The sequence below is a fragment of the Lemur catta genome, chromosome 1 (genome assembly GCF_020740605.2).
Source record: "Lemur catta isolate mLemCat1 chromosome 1, mLemCat1.pri, whole genome shotgun sequence".
NCBI classification, from domain to species: domain Eukaryota; kingdom Metazoa; phylum Chordata; class Mammalia; order Primates; family Lemuridae; genus Lemur; species Lemur catta.
The window spans coordinates 68254005-68274734 of NC_059128.1; the positions used below are offsets into that span (position 1 = coordinate 68254005).

The 20730-nt window shown below is 35.1% G+C and overlaps 2 protein-coding genes across 2 annotated transcripts; both read left to right on the plus strand.

The window, feature by feature from the left end:
- The first annotated feature begins 286 nt into the window (after positions 1 to 286).
- On the plus strand, positions 287 to 1482 carry LOC123640609 (olfactory receptor 4K15). Its single transcript, XM_045555203.1, has one exon. The coding sequence runs from the start codon at positions 302 to 304 to the stop codon at positions 1394 to 1396; it is 1095 nt and encodes a 364-aa protein (XP_045411159.1). The 5' UTR covers positions 287 to 301; the 3' UTR covers positions 1397 to 1482.
- A 13852-nt stretch (positions 1483 to 15334) lies between these two features.
- On the plus strand, positions 15335 to 16462 carry LOC123640620 (olfactory receptor 4Q2). The gene has a single exon (XM_045555212.1). It carries the CDS (start codon positions 15389 to 15391, stop codon positions 16373 to 16375), a length of 987 nt encoding a protein of 328 aa, XP_045411168.1. The 5' UTR covers positions 15335 to 15388; the 3' UTR covers positions 16376 to 16462.
- The last annotated feature ends 4268 nt before the right edge of the window (positions 16463 to 20730 follow it).

A 20730-nucleotide genomic window follows, 5' to 3' on the forward strand; every position in this document is an offset into this window, starting at 1 on the left:
TGTGAGAGCTGTTCAAAACATTTTTATATTGTTTACTTTAGAAAAAATGGTTTAGATTTTGTCTTTGTATTATAGATTCTCAGACTGGATTTCTGTGATGTCAAAAAAAAAACAACCTTTTCAGATGTCCAATTTCAATTTTTAAATTGCTGATTTTGTTCCTTAAATTTATGTAGTTGGATATACCAACTGGTTGAACATCTCCTTGACAACTCTCCCCTCTAACCCAGTCTTCCATTATTTGCAGAGTTGCACTGTCTATGTAATTTCTAATGATTCATGAAAACCCAGGCACATAAATATGAACAGGAATCCTCAAAACTTGAAGTGTAATTGGGAAATCAAATTCATGCTCACTTCGTTGATTGATAACTCTTTCTCTCCTATTCAGGTAACTGAAGATAAGTCCCTTCCAAAATCAATGAATGAGACAAATCATTCTCGGGTGACAGAATTTGTGTTGCTGGGACTTTCTAATTCAAAGGAACTCCAACCTCTCTTGTTTCTTATATTTTCACTACTTTATCTAGCAATTCTGCTGGGAAACTTTCTCATCATCCTCACTGTGACCTCAGATTCCCGCCTTCATACACCCATGTACTTTCTGCTTGCAAACCTCTCATTTATAGATGTATGTGTTGCTTCTTTTGCCACCCCCAAAATGATTGCAGACTTTCTGGTTGAACGCAAGACTATTTCTTTTGATGCCTGCCTGGCCCAGATTTTCTTTGTTCACCTCTTCACTGGCAGTGAAATGGTGCTGTTAGTATCCATGGCCTATGACCGTTATGTTGCTATATGCAAACCTCTCCACTACATGACAATCATGAGCCGCCGGGTATGTATTATTCTCGTCCTCATCTCCTGGTGTGTGGGCTTCATCCATACTACTAGTCAGTTGGCATTTACAGTTAACCTACCTTTTTGTGGTCCTAATCAAGTAGATAGTTTTTTCTGTGACCTTCCTCTAGTGACCAAGTTAGCCTGCTTAGACACTTATGTCGTCAGCCTGCTAATAGTTGCAGACAGTGGCTTTCTCTCCATGAGCTCCTTCCTCATCTTGGTTGTTTCCTACACTGTGATACTTATTACAGTTAGGAATCGCTCCTCTGCCAGCATGGCGAAGGCCCGCTCCACATTGACTGCTCACATCACTGTGGTCACACTGTTCTTTGGACCATGCATTTTCATCTACGTGTGGCCCTTCAGTAGCTATTCAGTTGACAAAGTCCTTGCTGTGTTCTACACCATCTTCACTCCCATTTTAAATCCAGTTATCTACACCTTAAGGAACAAAGAAGTGAAGGCAGCTATGTCAAAACTGAAGAATCGGTATCTGAAACCTGGCCAAGTTTCTGTGGTCATAAGAACTGTTCTTTTCCTGGAAACAAAGTAAATTTATGGGCCTGTTACCACTGTAGCCCTGTCTCTAGACATTTACAAATGGACTCACTGTAGTGTTAAGTTATTTTGGCCAGCGGGAAAAGTTGATTAACTTAAACAGTAATGATGATAATAAAAACTCATAAAATAAACCTTAGTGATTTCAATATTCTCTTTCTCCATTGTGTGCTTTTTTTCCCTTTTTTTTGTTATTTCCTACTTTGCATTCTTTATTTTTAAAAGTTTTTAATATATAGGCTTTGATGACATTGGGAAAATGCCATTTACTTATAAATGGTAACTAAACTGTTCCTCTCTCTCTCTGAAAACATTACTGATCAGATGCCAACTTTAAAATAATAATAGGTGTTCATCCATATGCCATAGAAGTAAAATTAATAGATCTATTTACATGTATGATATATGATATGTTATACACGATATGTAATATACCCAAATAAGACTGCACTTCACACTTTACTATGTAACTGACAGCACTTCAAGACAATTCCATGACTAGCGTTAATGATATAGTAAAATGTAAAATGGGGTGACTATCCAGCAGAAGGCAATTACATCCAACACTTTCACAAATCCTTTTTCAAAGTGACTACTTAATATATATTGTTCATGGAAAAGAGCTATCTGAATAAATTTATTCACCAGTGTGTTTTGTATCTGGTTATTTTAATTCTGTTTAATACTGATAAAATAACCTGGGGAATCAGAGATGAGTTGCAATTCTCTACCACTTATCTAAGTATAAAACATTCTCCCTAGATTTTCATATTATTATATTATCTTCTCAGAGTATTTTTATATCAATATTTGGTGGAAATTGTAATTTTTCTATGTGGATTTTTAATTAAGTTAACATTTTATTTTTAAATTGCCTAACATTGGCTCATAAAATGACAGAACCCTTCTATAAGATCTTAGGGATAATCATAAAGTTGCCCTTCCATGGTCACTTACAAGACCAAGATGTTCTGGGATTTCCCATGACAGGCTATTTTAGGCTTTCCCTCTTTTATTGCATTCAAGGCTGTTCTTACATTATTCTACTGTGTTCTAGTCTTACAATCTGGTGTGATGTTAACTGACTGTTTTCCAGACTCTAATATTTAGAGTCTCCTAAAGGGATTCTATGATTTTTATTAGCGAAAGAAAAAAATGTTTATAAGTCAAAGTGTTCCAAATTATTCAAGACATAACAAAATGAAAATAAAAAGAAATGTACATGAGCATCTAAGTATATATACTCAAACTTTTTATAATAATACAGCACTCCTAGATTTCCACATTATTTTTTCACACTGTTCTAATTTTATGTATAACATAATTGATATATAATTGTGGTGCTAATACTAATCACAATGTGATAAACATCGTACAATAATAGTATGAATTTTACATCTCTTTTAAGCTTCAAAATAGGTCTATGAGATATTAGTTCTGCTCATTTTATATATAGTAAAAAAAAAAAAGGGCTAAGAAAGGTTAAGGCTATTGTGCAAGATTATCCAGTTAGAAAGTGGTAGAGCCCAGATTTCCTATCCAGGTTTCTGTTGTGTTTTGTTTTTCGGTTTCTAGTTGGCCAAGGTGGCACACTTTTTAAGGTTCTACTGTTAGAGTAGGAGACAGGGCTGAAACCAGATGCAGGGGCTTGGAAATTGGGTACAGGTGTTAAAATAAGTATTAAGCAGAAGCTAACTTGAGGGGCTGATAACCACAGGAAAGAACCAGCTTCAATTGGCTCGTCAGCTCTCTCTGCCACTTTACATGAACTTTGGCTAATTACAATATCATTGGCACTGTGGCTTTAAAATTTTTCCGCCCTTCAAATCACCACGACAGTTCCAAAACAACCATAGAAAGCAGTGGTCTCCAACCTTTTTGGCACCAGGGACCAGTTTCACGGAAGACAATGTTTCCACAGATGGGGGATTAGGGTAATGGTTTCGGGATGATTCAGTGCATTGCATTTATTACATTTGCAGCTGCTCCCCAGCACTAGCATCACTGCCTTAGTTCCTCAGATTATCAGGCATTAGATTCTCATAAGGAGCGCACAACCTAGATCCCTCGCATGCACAGTTTACAGTAGGGTTCATGCTCCTATGAGAATCTAATGCTGCTGCTGATCTGACAGGAGGCGGAGCTCAGGCAGTGATGTGAGTGATGGGGAGTGGCTGTAAATACAAATGAAGCTTTGCTCGTGGCCCACTGCTCACCTCCTGCTGCATGGCCCAGTTCCTAACAGGCCACAGACTGGTGCTGGCCCACTGCCTGGAGGTTGGGAACTACAGATATAAAGTAAGAAAATGGGAGGGAACCAATTCTAGTACTTACTACCCAAATTCTTATTAAAAGCCAGTGCCTTGCCCTCAGCTGTATTCTCTAAAATTGGGTCTCCTTTAAATTAGATAGCATAAAAAGAAAAAACCCTCATATTTCTATGAAACACTGCCTGGCCCCAACATAAGCTGACTGACAGGAGGTCCGGCTGGTCAATGAGAGTCTAAACTATAATACTATCCTTTAATTAGACCTCTTTTGCAAATGAAAGAAAAAAAAGGGGGTTATTTCCCTTATATTCAGGCATTTATGGCCTTACAGGAAAACCCAGAGACATGAGAAGATTATACTCTAGTGCACTGCCATGTAAAACTAGAGGTTCCTAGGTCCCTTGACCTAAACCTTGTGCTTTTTCTTCATCCCATCACAGAAAACTCCACAGCCCCCTTGGAGCCTCCCAAACAGGGACAAGGACCCCTTGAGGCAGTTCCAGCTTCTGCCCCTGAATCTCTATCCTATCCACTGATATATCCTCAACTACCCAGCCCTAAACATGACCCTGAACTACTGTGTTATTTGCAGGAGGTAGTCCTGGGCCAAGAGGGCACCACCAGAGTACGTGTTCCTTTTTCCACGTCAGACCTTAAAACAGTGCCAGACAAGCCTTGGCCAGTTTTCTGAAGACCCAGGAAAGTTTACTGAGAAATTTCAGAGCCTAACTCTTTCCTTTGATGTCACATGGAGAGACCTTAATGTAATCCTCTCTCATTGTTGCACCCCAGAGGAAAAAATATGCATTTGGGCCCAAGCACGAGCTTTTGTAGATGCCTTAAATACTGCCCAATCTCTCCAATATCCTGCAGGAATGACAGCTGTCCCGCTTCAGGATCCCAACTAAAACTACCAATGGGGACAGCAGGGAGTAAGACTCAGGGACTACCTGGTCACGTGTCTCATAAAGGGAAAGAAAAAGTGCATGATGAAGCCTGTAAACTATAATAAGGTGAGAGGTGACACAGAGCCGTGATAAAAATCCAGCTCTTTTTGAGGCTCAGTTGGTTAATGTCATCCACAAACATACCGTTAGCATAGGTAAGAAAGTGAAACATGAGTAGAGAAAATACGAAACAGACAATGTAAACAAATGGGATGCTGATTAAAAAAAAATACTGTAACAATAACAAGATAAGATAACCGCAGCGTCACAAGAAATATAGCAGAAACAACACAAGGCGCATTACAGAACATTATGGTTTGCACCCTCCAGAGGGCTTTGGGGCCAGGACACATCCAGTCCTAACCATATAAGGTGAAAATCTCCCCTGCCCAATGGCAGGGAGGAGACAACATCCCCATTGGTCAAGGAAAAGGGGGAAGAGACAATGTCAGGAAGGAGGGGAGGCCTGATGGGAGAAAAAGGAATGACACAGAAACTCCGGGGCCACTGTTTGTTTGAACATGGGCCCACTCGTACCCTCTTAGGAGTGTACTATTGCTTACTACTCAACTTCTTTGCTCCCTGATTTAAACTTTCGTGTCCCTCACTTTCATTCTTCCATTGTGAGGAGACAAGAACCGAGGTGTTCACATCAACCACTGGTAAAAATACCAAGGTAGACACGGCAACCCCTGAGGGAAGTGTAGTACTGGGGACTCATTTCCTCAGTCAGTTAGCCCCAGACATTAGAAGAAAACTCCAAAAATTGGCCTTGAGGCCCCAGACTCTCCACAACACTCTCCTAGACATTGCTTTCAGTGTGTTCGACTACCAAGGTAAGACAGAGCAGAAGAGGCAGGACCAGTGTGATCGGAGGTGAGACCAGAGGCAAGCCAATCTTTTGGGGGCTGTCACAGGCAAGCCCTGGCCACTTCAGGGCCACCCGAACCACTCTGGATGACCATCATCCGATGAGAGGTACTTCTGCTGTGGTAAGAAAGGCCATTGGAACAAGGAATGCCTAAACCCTAATCCTCTTCCCACCAGTCTATGTCCCCTGTGTATAAAGAAGGAACATAGGAAGACGGACTGTCCCCTGGTCAGAAAGCAGAAACCATCCCCTTCCCCACTGAAGGCTACAGCTGACTGATGGGGCTGAAGTTCCCAGCAGCTCCCCAAAAGACCACCACTATCACAGGGGAGGAACCGTGGGTGACCCTTGACATGGCAGGTAAGCCTGTAACCTTTTCAATAAACACAAGAGCTACTTATCTATCTTAACTTCTCATGTTGGGCCTGTCTCTCAAAAAAAAAAAAAAAAATGTTCAGTTTTGGGGATCAATGGAGTTCCTAAATATAAGGCCTTTACCCCACTTATCTCTTGCCAAGGGGAAACCATTTAATTACCACAAATTCTTGATTATACCTAAATGCCCTACTCCTTTATTAGGCAAAGACTTGCTTTTGGCTTTGGGGGCTGCCATGAGCTTCCTGGAGACCAGAGGCCTTTTCTTGGCCTCTTTGGGCCAGACCAAACCTAACCTGGGCCAGACTTTGACAACTCTGGTCAAAGTCACCTTAAGAAAACCCTCATTCTATCCTCAGACAAAAACAGTATCCTCTAAAGAAGGAAGTACAAAGGAAACTTAAGCCCTTAATACAAAAATTTTTAACCCATGGGCTGCTAATGTCCTGCCAATCCCCGTGCAGCACTCCTATCTGACCTGTTCTAAAACCTAATGGAGAACACCACCTAGTTCAAGGTTAGATTATGTACTGGCCACTGAAGGAGGGATTTGCACTGTATTAAACTCCCCCTGTTGCACTTGAATTAATACTACTGGCCAAGTCTTCATAAATTTACAGGAAGTTTATATAGTGGCTGAATAGCTACACAAGTACAATCAAAAGAGACAGTCAGACAAAGCTTTGACATATGGCACAAACCTAGTGGTCCTGCTTTTAGATAAATGCTATGGTCCTGGCTGGGACCCTTTATTGTGCCCATTATTATTGTAATTCTTACTCTCCTTTTCTCTCCCTGCATTATTAAACTTTTAAAATCTCTTCTCTCTCAGGTTGCTCAGACTACCACACCATGCATCATGGCACTGTTCTATGTCCTGTTCTAAGTCTTTTATATACATTAATTGATTTAATATTCTCACTGTGAGGTAGATATAATTAATTCTGTTTTTATGATGGAGGAGATGGAAGCACAGAGAGATGTAACAACTTGCCAAAGGTAGAACAGCTAGTGGTGGCAGAGGCAGAATTTAAACCCAGGCAGTCTGATTGCAATGGATAGTCTCTCAACCACTATTCTCCTCTGCCTCTACATTTTGTAGTTTGACTCAGAAAAAGCAAGAAACTATTTCAGTATAGTCCTAACATTCTCCTTCATGGAAAGAACTTTTATCAGGAGAAGATCACTGGGAACATGAAAACAAGTTTTACTTTTCCAACCCCAATATGTATTTGTTTTTCCTAGAAAGGGACATTGTAGCTTCTGAACGTGTGTGCTCAGTGTTTAACTTTTTTATTTTTAAGCAATGCAGTTTTAAAGTTTCTCTTATTCTCACTCTCAATCATTACACACACATACACAAATACATGAAAATTTCACTGAGCACCTATTTCATGTCAAATTTTTTTCGTACATTGTGATTATTCATATTTATGGGGTACACTTAATGTTTTGATACACATCTATGTTGTATAACGGTCCAATCAAGGTAGTTAGTATAACCATCACCTTATGCATTTATCATTTCTTAGTGGTGATAACATTCAGAATCCTCTCTTCTTCATTTTTTAAATTTCTGCATATTATGAGGGTACAAATGTTTAGGTTATGTATGTTCCCCTTACCTCCCCCCCCAGTCAGTGCTTCAAGCGTGTCCATCCCCCAGATGGTACGCATCGCACTCATTATGTATGTATACACCCATCTCCTCCTCCCCCCTCCCATCTGCCCAACGCCCGATGAATGTTATTCCTATATGTGCACTTAGGTGTTGATCAGTGAAACCAATTTGATGGTGAGTACATGTGGTGCTTATTTTTCCATTTTTGGGATACTTTACTTGGTAGAATGGGTTCCAGCTCTATCCAGGAAAATACAAGAGGTGCTATAGAAGCCTCTCTATTAATAGCTACCTTGAAATATACAGGCTACCATGTCTATTCCAATAGAATAGGTAGTTGATCATGTAGAGTAGGGATTGGCAAACTTTTTTCTGTAATAGGGCAGATATCAAATATTTAGATTTTATGAGGCACAGGTAGTCTCTGTTGCATATTATTCCTTATTTTATTTATTTATTTATTTTTTGCATCTGTTTAAAAATACACAAAAACTCTTCTTATCTTGCAAGTTGCATATAAACAGACTATGAGCCAGATTTGTCCCATGGGGCCATAGTTTGCCAACCCCTACCACAGACCTTAAATTCTAGTAGGGGATACAGAAAGAAAGGAAACAAGTAAACAAACAATACATAAATGTTACACTAACAAGAAAATGCCACCACCTATAATATAATAATCCCCAAGAGATTCCTTTTAATGTTATCATATTCTTCCCCAGGCAACCATTGTTCTATTTTCTGTCACTTTCAATTAGTTTGAATTTTGTAGAATTTTATATAAATAGAATCATCCAATAAGTACTATTTTTTGTCTGTCTTTTCAGTCTGCCTAATCATTTTTCAATTCATATATGTTGTTTCATCTAATAATAATTCCTTTTTTAATTGCTGAGTGGAATTCCATTGTACAATAAAAGGATTATATACCATGACCAAGTGATATGTATTCCTAGGAGGCAAGGATGGTTCAATGCACAAAAAAATTAATGTAATACACCATATTAACAGAATGTGGGAGAGTGATTGATGCAGAAGTAGCATTTGATAAAATTTATCTTTTCATGGTAAAACCACTTACAGTAGGAATAGAAAGAAACTATCTCAACATGATAACAGCCATATATGAAAAACTTACAGCAAACATACTCAATGGTGAAAGACTGAAAGCTTTTGTCTAAGATCAGGAACAAGGCAAGAATGCTCACTTTTGCCACTCTGTTCAACAAAGAACTGGAAATTCTAACCAGAGAAATTAGGCAAGAAAAGGAAATCAAATCATCTAAATTGGAAGGAAAGAAGTAAAACTGTCTTTGTATACAGATGTTATGATCTTAAGTATAGAAAATTCTAAAGATTACACATACACACACCTGTTTTAACTAATAGAATTCAGCAAAGTAGCAGGATACAAAGTCAACACATGAAATTGAATGTCTATACGCTAACAGTGAACAGTCTAAAAAGGAAATTAAGAAAACAATTTTATTTACAAGGACATCACAAAGAAAAAAATTAGAAATAAACCTAGCCAATGAGATGAAAGATTTTTTCACTGAAAACCAGAAAACATTGATGAAAGAAATTAAAGAAGAGAGAAATAAATGGGAATATATATCATGTTTATGATGGAAGACAATATTGTTGAGATGTTGATACTACCTGTAGTGATCTATAGATTTAACACAATACCTATGGTAAGTGAATTTAGCAAGGATTTTACAACAAACTAGAAAATGAAATTAAAGAGAAAGAAAACATTATAATCGTTCAAAAATGTCATGTATTTTTAAATTAAAAATATTACAAAATTTATGTAAGACTTTAACACTGAAAACTAAAAAACATAACAGAGAAATTGACATAATGTTCATATGTCGTGAGTTTCAATGTATATGGCAATTATTTCTAAATTAATATATCAATATATTAAAATGACAGTCAGTATTCTTATGAGTGCATTTAAAGAAATTGAGAAGCTGATTCTAAAATGTATGTAGAAATGCAAAGGATCTAGAAATACACAAAACAATATTACAGAACAAAAGGGGAAGATTTACACTGCTAGAGATCAAGATTTAATATAAAGCCTAGAGTAATTAAGGTAGTATTGTATTAGAAAAAGAATAGAAAAGTAGACGAGTGTATTGAAAGAGAAGACCACACATATAGTTGCTTTATTTCTCACACAGCCTCCATTGCAATCCCGTGGAAAAGCAATAGCCTTTTCAATAGCTGTAAATATTTTTAGGTCAATTGAATATCCATGTGGAAGAAAATAAACCTAGTGCTCTAACTCACACCATACACACAAAAATAATTCAAAATGGATCATATACCTAAATGTGAATGCCAAATTATTTAAGCATTCATTTTTAAAAAGGGATATATTTTCATGACTTTAAGAGAGACAAAGATTTCTTTAACAAGACAGAAATATATTTAACCAAAAAAAAAAAAAACTTGACAAACTAGTTGTTTTAGTCAGGGTTCTGTAGAAAGACAGAACTAATAGTGTGTGTGTGTATATATATATATATATATATATATATATATATATATATATATATATATATATACACGAGAGAGAGAGAGAGAGAGAGAGAGAGAGAGAGGTGAGAAAGGATTTAGTAGGGGAATTGCTCACTTGATTATGAAGGCTGAGAATTCCTCTACCTTTTTGCTCTATTTGGGCCCCTAGCTGATTAGAAGGTGCTCACCCACATTGAGGTCAGACCTTTCCCACTAAGCCCACTGACTCTGACACCAAGCTCCTATGTAAATTCCCTCACAGACACACCTAGGGCAGCCCAATTATTCTAATCAAATGCCAAACCACCTGAGTTTTCCTTTCGGCAGAAGAGGGACAGGCTCAGTGCCAACTGCAGCATTAAAAATAATTAATGCAATGATTGAAAATAAACAGTGCTTTACTAGATATTTGGGCATCCCTAATTCAGTCAAGTTGACGCCCAAAGTCAACCATCACACTGGGCTTTATTAAAATTAAGAACATCTACTTACTGAAAGATATCACTAAGAAAGGAAAAAGGTAAGCCACAGATAGTATTAGATGATTGCAATACATATATTCAAAAAAGAGTTGTTTATACAATATATAAAGAATTGCTGTAAGTCAATAAAAAATGCAAATGACCCAATTAACAATTGAGCAAATAACATGAATGAGCACTTCATGAAAAAGGGTCCAAATAGCCAATAAACATATGAAAAAGTGTTCAGCATTATTTCTTTCTTTCTTTCTTTTTTTTTTTTTTTGAGACAGAGTGTCGCTCTGTTGCCCGGGCTAGAGTGAGTGCCGTGGCGTCAGCCTAGCTCACAGCAACCTCAAACTCCTGGGCTTAAGGGATCCTACTGCCTCAGCCTCCCGAGTAGCTGGGACTACAGGCATGTGCCACCATGCCCGGCTAATTTTTTTTTCTATATATATTTTAGTTGGCCAGATAATTTCTTTCTATTTTTAGTAGAGACGGGGTCTCGCTGTTGCTCAGGCTGGTCTCGAACTGCTGACCTCGAGCGATCCACCCGCCTTGGCCTCCCAGAGTGCTAGGATTACAAGCGTGAGCCACTGTGCCTGGCCAGCATTATTTCTTAACAAGGATAACACCACATACCCAAGAGAATGACTAAAATTAATTTTTTTAAAAAAGATGGATGTTGAAAAGGATGTGGAGCAATACAAACTCTGTTATAATAACTGGTGGGATTGTGAATTATTACAGCACAACTACATCTAAAGAATGGCAGTTTATTATCAAATTAAATATACATCTACCTTAGGATCAAAAAGTTCTCCTCTTAATATACATCCATAAGAAATGAGTGTTATGTCATCAAAAAAAAAAAAGACTGTATAGGAATATTCATAGAAATTTTATTTGTATTAGGCCAAAATGAGAAACCACCCAAGTGTTCAACAACAGTATGAAGTATAAACAAATTACGTTATGCTTGTAAAATGGAAGAAATAATAAAGATTGTTAGCATTAAAAATGTATAAACAGTGAAACACAGTAACCAGAATAAATTTCACGGTAATAATGTCGAATCAAAATAATCAAACACATTTAGAAAAGCATATATTTTATAACCCGATTTACGTAAAGTTCAAACACAGGCAAAATTAATCAAAGGTGCTAGAGGTTACAAAAGAGGTTAGCTCTAGGGGTTACCAAAGTGGGGGAGAGTAAGGCAGTCATCTGAGGAACTGTTAATGTTCTGTGTCTCCATCTGGTTGAAGGTTTCCATAAGTAAAAATTTAATCAATTGTAAATTTAGGCTCAGAGTAGTGATTTCAAACATTTGTATCATGTGATATCCTTGAATCTAGATAACTTCTATGTATTAATAAAGAAAATATGATAACCTAGTAAGTAAAGTGATGACAAGAATATTTAACATTTAGAAGAAAAAAGTGTGTGACCGATAAAACCTGAAAAGATGTTTATTCACACTGCTGCTGAGGCAAATGCAAATTCAGATAACAAGCTATCATCTTTCCTCGTCATGTTTGCAAAATAAAACCAAAGAATGATATTATCTAGTGTTGGAAAGAATGTGGAAAATAGTGTCACATACATGGTTCATAGGAGTATAAATTAGGACAATTTGGAGGGAGAAAAATCTATCAACATTTTCCTCAGAAATTTCACTTTCTGGTTCTATCCCTTACAGATACTTAAAAATAGTCTAGGCAACTATAAACAAATTGTTCATTGTAGTACTCTTTATAATGGTGATAAAATAATAGATGACCTACATAACCATGAGTAGAGTATTTCATTATAGCATACCCATATTGAATAGCTTTTAAAAATAAATGTAAGTTAAAATGATTAGAGCTGGACACAGTACGTGAAAGTATATCTAAAATATATTACTTTATTGAGAAAAACATTTTTTTCTTTCTCTCTCTTTGTGTCTCTCTCTTTCCCTTCTTCTCTTCTCTGTCTCTCCTTCTCCCAGTGGTGTAGGTGTGGAAGAAAGGGGAAATTTTTATTTTTACTGTACATATTTCTGTAATATTTTTTAAATGAAAATAATCCAAAGTAAAAAATTCTTATTAGAAAAGATACTCCAGGTAAAGAAAGCAATACAAGCAAAGGTGTCCTGGTAGGAGAAATGCAAGGCACTTGCAGCCAAATTTTCCTTAATGATCCATTATCCTTCTTCCCTCAGTCCTATAGGCCAGGGCCACACTTACCTCTCAAAAAAAATCCAGCTGACGTTATTGCAACTGTCATGTGTTTTTTTTTCCTCTATACGTTGCTTTTTACCCTCACATCCCATATCACCCAACACGCATATTTTTGTGTTTGATAATTTCTGGCAAAGGTTGTGATTAAAAATTTCTAATGATTCCCTTTGTGATTTGACTGTGAATACCTGAATCCCTAAATCCCCAAACATCAAAATTTCTAATAGTGGCCAGTGTAACCAGGAGTTTCCATCCTAATTCATTTATTTTCTTGGTCCTATAACATCTAGGATGGTTCTATAGTGTTAGTGTGCCAGGAATCTGCGACTGTAGGACCTAAGAATTTACTCTCTGGCAGGCAGAAGGTATGTAATTTCAGTTAAAAGCTGTTCCACTGAAAATCTTCCTTCATGGTCCTATCATCACTAGCCACCCTCAGGATGAGTATTTAATACTAATTATAGTCTTTTTCAGTAGTATATTATATTGTCTATACAATATTATATCAATTATATAAATCAAACAATATGTTTTAAAAAGCTTTTAACTGGCTAGTTAAATTAATAGTGTTTGCTTCTTGGTATTGGGAAGATAATAATTTTCTTCAGGTTTCTAAAATTCAGCAATAGCATTAATAATTTTGGTAGTCATAAACAAACTGAATATGAAAAATTAGTGAAATATTTCTTGAAAACAATTCATCATTAAAAATTTGCTTTTAATAAAATCTGAGAATTTTGATGTTATACCTAGACAATAACTATTACTCTCAAAATAAGTTACATGGATGGTAATTAAATGGAATTGTTACCTGAAATTTAGGTAAACTGTTAAGTAATAATTAAATTGCAGAAAGAGAAAAAATTTCAAATTTTTTAATTTTTTATGTAAAAATAAAATAAGAAGTCATAAAACCTATAGATAGGCATACCCACACAAATTCACAGAAAGTTTATTTTTCATAAATATAATAAAGTTCATTGTAGAAAATTAGCAACTCTAAATAAGAAAAAAGTCCCAATTGTCAAAGTCCATTTATATAAACATTTTTGTCTTTACATTTAGTCTAATTTATTACATAGTTTAGATTTTCTGTGTACAGATTGTATCATATTTTATGTATAGTTTGTGTCCTGTCTTTTTCTTTGATTATATAACCATTTTCTCATGAAAATAAACCTATTTTTAAATATCATTTTAACAAAATATTTAAATTTGTGGGTTTTATTTTATATAGTTTCTTGATATTTTAATTTTTACAGAGTATATAATTAATATACTATTTATATTTACATAATTGCCTTAGTTAAAGAATATGTAGATTTATTATTTTATTTAAGCTAACTTTGATTTGGTTTAAAATTATTTTAATACTTTATTCTTATTGATTTGCCTAAATGACAGTATATAGTTCATAGATTTACAGGAGATATAAACTATAATAAGATGAAGAAAATTTAATATCTAAATTTTAAATCATTATGTCCTATTATTATGCCTTAATTCCTCAAAATGCTGCTCTGTGTGTGGCACAAGTGAGCTGTAGGATCTATTTATTTATTTATTTTTCCAACACAATTCACAATTGCAAAGATGTGCAAACAACCCAAGTGCCTATTAATACATGAGTGGATTAATAAAATGTGGTATGTGTATACCATGGAGTTCTATTCAGCCACAAAAAAACAATGGTGATCTAGCACCTCTTGTATTATCCTGGATAGAGCTGGAACCCATTCTACTAAGTGAAGTAACCCAAGAATGGAGCTGTAAGATTTAAGTGAGTAGCAGGTATCATGGGGCCCCACAGTTCTCAGTGGACTATCACTCATTTCATCTCATGCAGTAGCACCTTCCAGCCATTGCGCATATGAATAGATAAAATACACACACACCCTCAGTTGCCATTTTTTTAACCTCAGAGAGTTTACTTTTTAATCACTTTAATAGGATAGTCAAAAGAAAGTCATTTGAAGCATGAATAACCAATTTATATTTCTACTTAGTTCTCTGTAAGCATAATGTGTACCCATATATCCACTAATATGATTTAAGATGAGAAATATGTTACAGAAAATAATAAACTGAACAGAAATATGAATACAGTAAACCAAACAGGCATTCAGGAAACATAGTTAGAGGTCAATAAACTAGCAATAAGCCCAAAGTGGAATGTGATTCTTTCTCCAGCTATTTACACAGGTTAGATAGAGTCCTACAAGAGTGACCTTGGTGGCAAAGGGCATAGAGATTTCCTTTTCCCAAATAAAACTCTACAGATCTAATGCTCATTCACTGGAATCTTAAATTCTACCTTCAAGTTTTATGTTTTCCCAAAGACTTTTTTTATTTCAAAAAAAGTAATATCTCAGAAAAACATAACATATTTCTTGAAATTGCATGTGGAAAAGGAGAGAGAAGTAATATAACAATTGATGGAAAAGAGTAATGGACCACATTGAAATGAAAGGCCCAGGACCAGATGACTTCATGCTCCAGTAAATCTTGGCTACTTCATTATTGTCTCGAGGTTGCAGCTGGTGGAAGACTATGTTTACATCAGACAAGGAGGATATAATTTCTCCAAGGTAATCAATCAGGATGGATGTCAGAGAAAATTCTCTCTTTTGAAATGAGCAGTCTTGTATTTTATGTGAAATATCTCATACATTTTTAATATTACTAATGCCCCATTGTTTAATTTCTTTCATCCAGGTAGAGCCAGGTCAAATGGATAAAAACCAAACAGAAGCAGTGAGAGAATTTGTCCTGGCAGGCTTCTCACAGACACCGTCCATTGAGGCAGGGCTATTTGTACTGTTTCTTTTTTTCTATGTGTCCACTTGGGTTGGCAATGTCCTCATCATGGTCACAGTGGCCTCTAATAACTACTTGAATACATCACCCATGTATTTCCTGCTTGGCAACCTCTCATTTCTGGACCTATGTTATTCTACAGTAACTACCCCCAAGCTTCTAGCTGACTTTCTTGATAAAGAAAAACTTATTTCCTATGACCAATGTATTGTGCAGCTTTTTTTCCTGCACCTTGTAGGGGCAGCTGAGATGTTCCTGCTCACAGTGATGGCCTATGATCGCTATGTTGCAATCTGTCGCCCCCTGCACTATACCACTGTCATGAGCCGGGGATTATGTTGTGTGTTGGTAGCTGCCTCCTGGATGGGAGGATTTGTGCACTCCACCGTCCAGACTATTCTCACTATCCGTCTGCCCTTTTGTGGGCCAAACCAGGTAGACAACTTCTTTTGCGATGTTCCCCCTGTCATCAAACTTGCCTGTGCAGACACCTTTGTCATTGAATTGCTCATGGTATCTAACAGTGGGTTGATCTCTACCAGCTCCTTTGTTGTGCTGGTTTCTTCCTACACCACTATCCTGCTCAAGATTCGCTCCAAGGAGGGAAGGCTAAAGGCGCTCTCCACCTGTGCCTCCCACCTCATGGTGGTAACACTCTTTTTCGGACCCTGTATTTTCATCTATGCTCGTCCCTTCTCTGTTTTTTCTGTGGACAAGATGGTGTCTGTACTCTACAATGTCATTACTCCCATGTTAAACCCCCTCATCTACACACTTCGGAACAAAGAGGTCAAGTCAGCCATATGGAAGTTGTGGGACAGGATCGGACTGCCTTGGAAAAAGCAGGAGACGTGAGACATTGAAGTACGTTTTTGAGAGCAGATACTCCTAGGTTAAACTAATTCCTTTTTTTGAATGATGAGTTAGGAGGTAGTGGCCTAGGTTTTTTTCTTTTTTTTTTTAGTTATTCTTTCATTAAGTCATAATATCCTTATTTCTGGCTTTATAATTAAATTGTTCACTATAAATCAGAAAAATTATTTCATCCTGAGTTGTTCTGTCATCTGATTTCTCTTTTTAAATTGGACCAAATCTATTTTCTGTTTTTCTGTTAGTTGTATTCTTCCATTCTATCTATTCATCTGATCAAATTTTATTCCATCCAGTTTGTCATTACAAAGCTGGTGCAAACCACTCTTTCCAAGCTCTCACCACCTTCTTTTCCCCTTGCCACAGGTTTTATTTTCCTTTCAATTTGAACTTATTCTAACTACAGATGGTCCCCAATTTACATGGTGCAGCTTATGTTTTTTAATTTGAAGGTGGTACACATTCAGTAGAAACTATACTTCTAGTACCTATACAATCATTCTGTTTTTCACTTTCAGTATAACATTCAATAAATTACATGAGTTATTCAACACTGTTATAAGATAGGCTTTGTGTTAGGTGATTTTTCCCAGCTGTAGGCTAATGTCAAGTGTCTGAGCACTTTTAAGGGAGGCTAGGCTAAGCTATAATGTTCAATAGGTTAGATGTATTAAATACATTTTTGACTTACAACATTTTCAACTTATGATGGATTTATCTGGACATAACTCTGTAAGTCAAGGAACGTCTGCAGATGTTTACAGTCAACTGAGTAAGGAATTACATGCATTTCTTATTCTCTCTAAATATTAAAAAGGATATCATTTAGATGTATTAGAGTGAATTAGATTTATATGAATGTATAACAAGCTAAGGGGGTAAGTCATCTTCATCACCTCATCACACCACTGACTATCATCTAGTAGTATAATTGCAAGAACAGTTGCCAAATAGTGTAGGTTCAAACACTTGTCTTTGAATTACAAGCCAAGTGGATCTGGACAAATCATTTAAAGTATTGGAGCCTTAATTTTCTCATCTGTAGTATGAATAAAATGCTGTCTACCACTCAGTGCTGTTCTGAGGGTGAAAACTGACAATAGATACGAATATGTCTAGCTTGGTGCCTGCCTCACAGTATGGTTCAAAAACTATTTATTCATTAAAGTTTTGTTTTTTTAATAACCTAAAGTATAGATGATGAAATTCTAAACTGGTTGATTTACCTTAATGCAGTAACAGTTTTATGTGCTACCACTAGTTTTTGGAGAATATTAGAAAATATATAGAAATGAATTCATGATGTTTTCACCTTTGTCAGTTATTGGAAACCATGACCATCAAAGAATCCCTCACTGACATTTTTTGTATCCTTAGAATTATATTAAGACTTAATTCTTAGGCCTGTTTACTGCTTACTGAATCTTTATAACCAAAGATAGGAAAATTAAATTTACATTCAAGTTTAGAACAAAGTAGACACAAATAAAATATAAATCTAAAATATAAATGAAATGTGAATTTTCATTTATACAGCTTGTATAGTCAGTGGATTATAGAAATAATTTTGACAACTAATCTGTGTGACAGAGACAGAAGCCAAGAATGTTTGGTCAATTCATTGAAGGCTGAGGTTTTGTCTTTATTATCTTTATATTATTATTATATTATCTTTATATTCCCATAATTTATGAAAATACATAAAATAAATAAAATAGAGACTAAAAAATTTGTTGAATATATGCAAGATAATTTAATGCCTTCTCTGATGAATATAGTATTGACTATGAAATAAATATTTTAGAGCTATTTTCTTTTCTAATACTTGGAAAGATAACTTGTAAATTTTTCACTGAGACATAGGAAACTAAGAGATGTTACAGAAATAAGAATTGATCAAACTTTTTTTTATAGCTCTTACACTCAATAACAGACATCAAAACACTTATGGAAATACCACCACTATTGTCATAGAAGTCAGGTAAACCTCTCAATATTGAGCAGATAGTAAAGCAGTCCAATTCATACTAGAAACAACTATAAATAGTGTGACTTCATTTATAGAAACTTGAATATGGAATCAGAAAGGTCTATATTTGAATTTAGTCTGTACTTTAATATCTATACTACCAACAGAGAAGTAATTGAAGATCAAACTCCAGAAGAGTTGAAGCAATTAATAATAAATACATAGTACAGCTGATTTTTCACTAGAGATTAATGTAGAGAGGCTCTCTATTGCTGCTAGACATTTCCCACTAATCAAAGATATATGGAAAAAGTGATATTTAGAATTAAAACACTATTCAACACTTTGGGGTAGAAAAAGATAAAAAGTACACAAGATAAAAATCACTATTCTTTGAAGTTATTTATTATTTATCTCTATATCATATATTATCAGAAAGCATAAAATAAAATATGTAAAGGAACAAATATAACTATAAATCCTATAGGATATATTGGAATACATGTCTAAATAGAAATATAAATACAGTGCTCTGGAAATTCTCAGAAAAATAGACATTAAAAAAAGTATTGTTTCTGCGTATATAAATAAATACTCAGAAATTATTAGCTATTTAAATTGCTTTTTAAAAAATCCTTTCCAAAGACTGCTTTCATGTACAATGCAACATTAAATGCTATGAGAAAAGAAAGGCTGCTTCATATTAGCAGTACTCAGGCACAAAGTTAAGGAATTTATCTCTGGCCACACATCTAATGATTGATACATGTAAATCTCATATCCAATATCTAATGTTTCTGTTCAAATAAAATATGAACCCTCAGATTCAAAAACAATCTCACTAATTTTGACAATATTAGTTTTTAATAAAACCACAATCCCTAAAATTTAATTCACTTAACACAACAAATATTTATTTTCTATTCATACCACAATACTAATATGGAATTCATGTCAGCTGTTGATCTCTGCCTATTGTAGTCACTAACAGATTCGTGCTAAGAAAGCCTCCACCTCAATATGGAATTCCATTATTGCTGGGGTAGAGGAAAAGGCATATGGTAAATTTCACGCTGACTCTTGAATCTTCTCATATTGCATTGACCAAATGAATTATATCAATAAGTTCAATAATTTGAATAAAATGGAAAAACCTCCTTGAAAAATACAATTATTCAAGGTAGCCAGCAGAAAGCTTAGAAAATCCAAGTAAGGGCTTGGATTTACTAAACATATTAAATCTATTCTTAAAAACATTCCCATAAATAAAATTCATATTAGTGAATTCTTTCAGCATATATAACACCAATTTTTTACAATATCATCCTGTGAATAAAGAAATACAGAACAATTTTTATTTTTTTGTCACCAGCATGTTTTTAATTCTAAAATCTGACAAAGATATTATAATAAAGGAAAATTAACTATAAAGTTAACCTCATCTATGAGTATTATTAAACAGCCAGAAAACAAAAACAACCAAAATACTCCTCAATAAAAGCAAGATTAAACAAATTGTACTATATCTATACCGTAAAATATTACTCAGCAATAAAAAATAATGGATGGTTGATATTGCAATAATGTGGGTGGGTCTCAAGAGCATTATGTTAAGTGAAAAAAAGTCAGTGTCAAAAAGGACCACACTCTATGATTTCATTTACATATCATCCTAAAAAATGGCAACATTACAGAGATGGAAAATAGACTAGTGGTTGCCAGAGTTAAGGATGGTGAGGAGGGGCATGAGAGAGATCATTGTCATGATGAAGTCATTGTATATCTTAATTCAGGTGGTAGTTACATGAATCTAGCAAGTAACAAAGTGGCATAGAATCATACACATACATTGTTCCAATGTTGATTTCCTAGTTTTGATTCTGGATATAGTTATATAAAATACAAGTATTTAGAAAGACTGAATGAAAGTCACATGGGACTTCTGCACTATATTTTGCAACACCATCTAACTACATATTTTAAAATAAAAAGCTTTTAAAAGTCAATTGTATTTCTACACACTAGAAATGTAAAAAATTAAAATGTAATTAAAAGAAAGGCACTAACACTATGATGTATGTAATAGTGTCAAAAAATAATGAATCAAAAATAAAAATAAATGTACTTTTTTTCAATTCAATAAGTATAGAAAATTCACTGGATGAAATTCATCAGCCATTTGTGATAAAACACTCAATAGTGAACTAAGGATAAAAATCTACTGGCAACATTATACTTTGTGTGAATTTTTAAGAGGTTTGTCCATGAGATGAGGAATGAGCCAAGGATTCCAATTATGCCATTTCTTTTTAAAATTTTGCTAGAGTTCCTATCTGGACAATAGGACAAGGGAAAGAAATAAACGCTATAA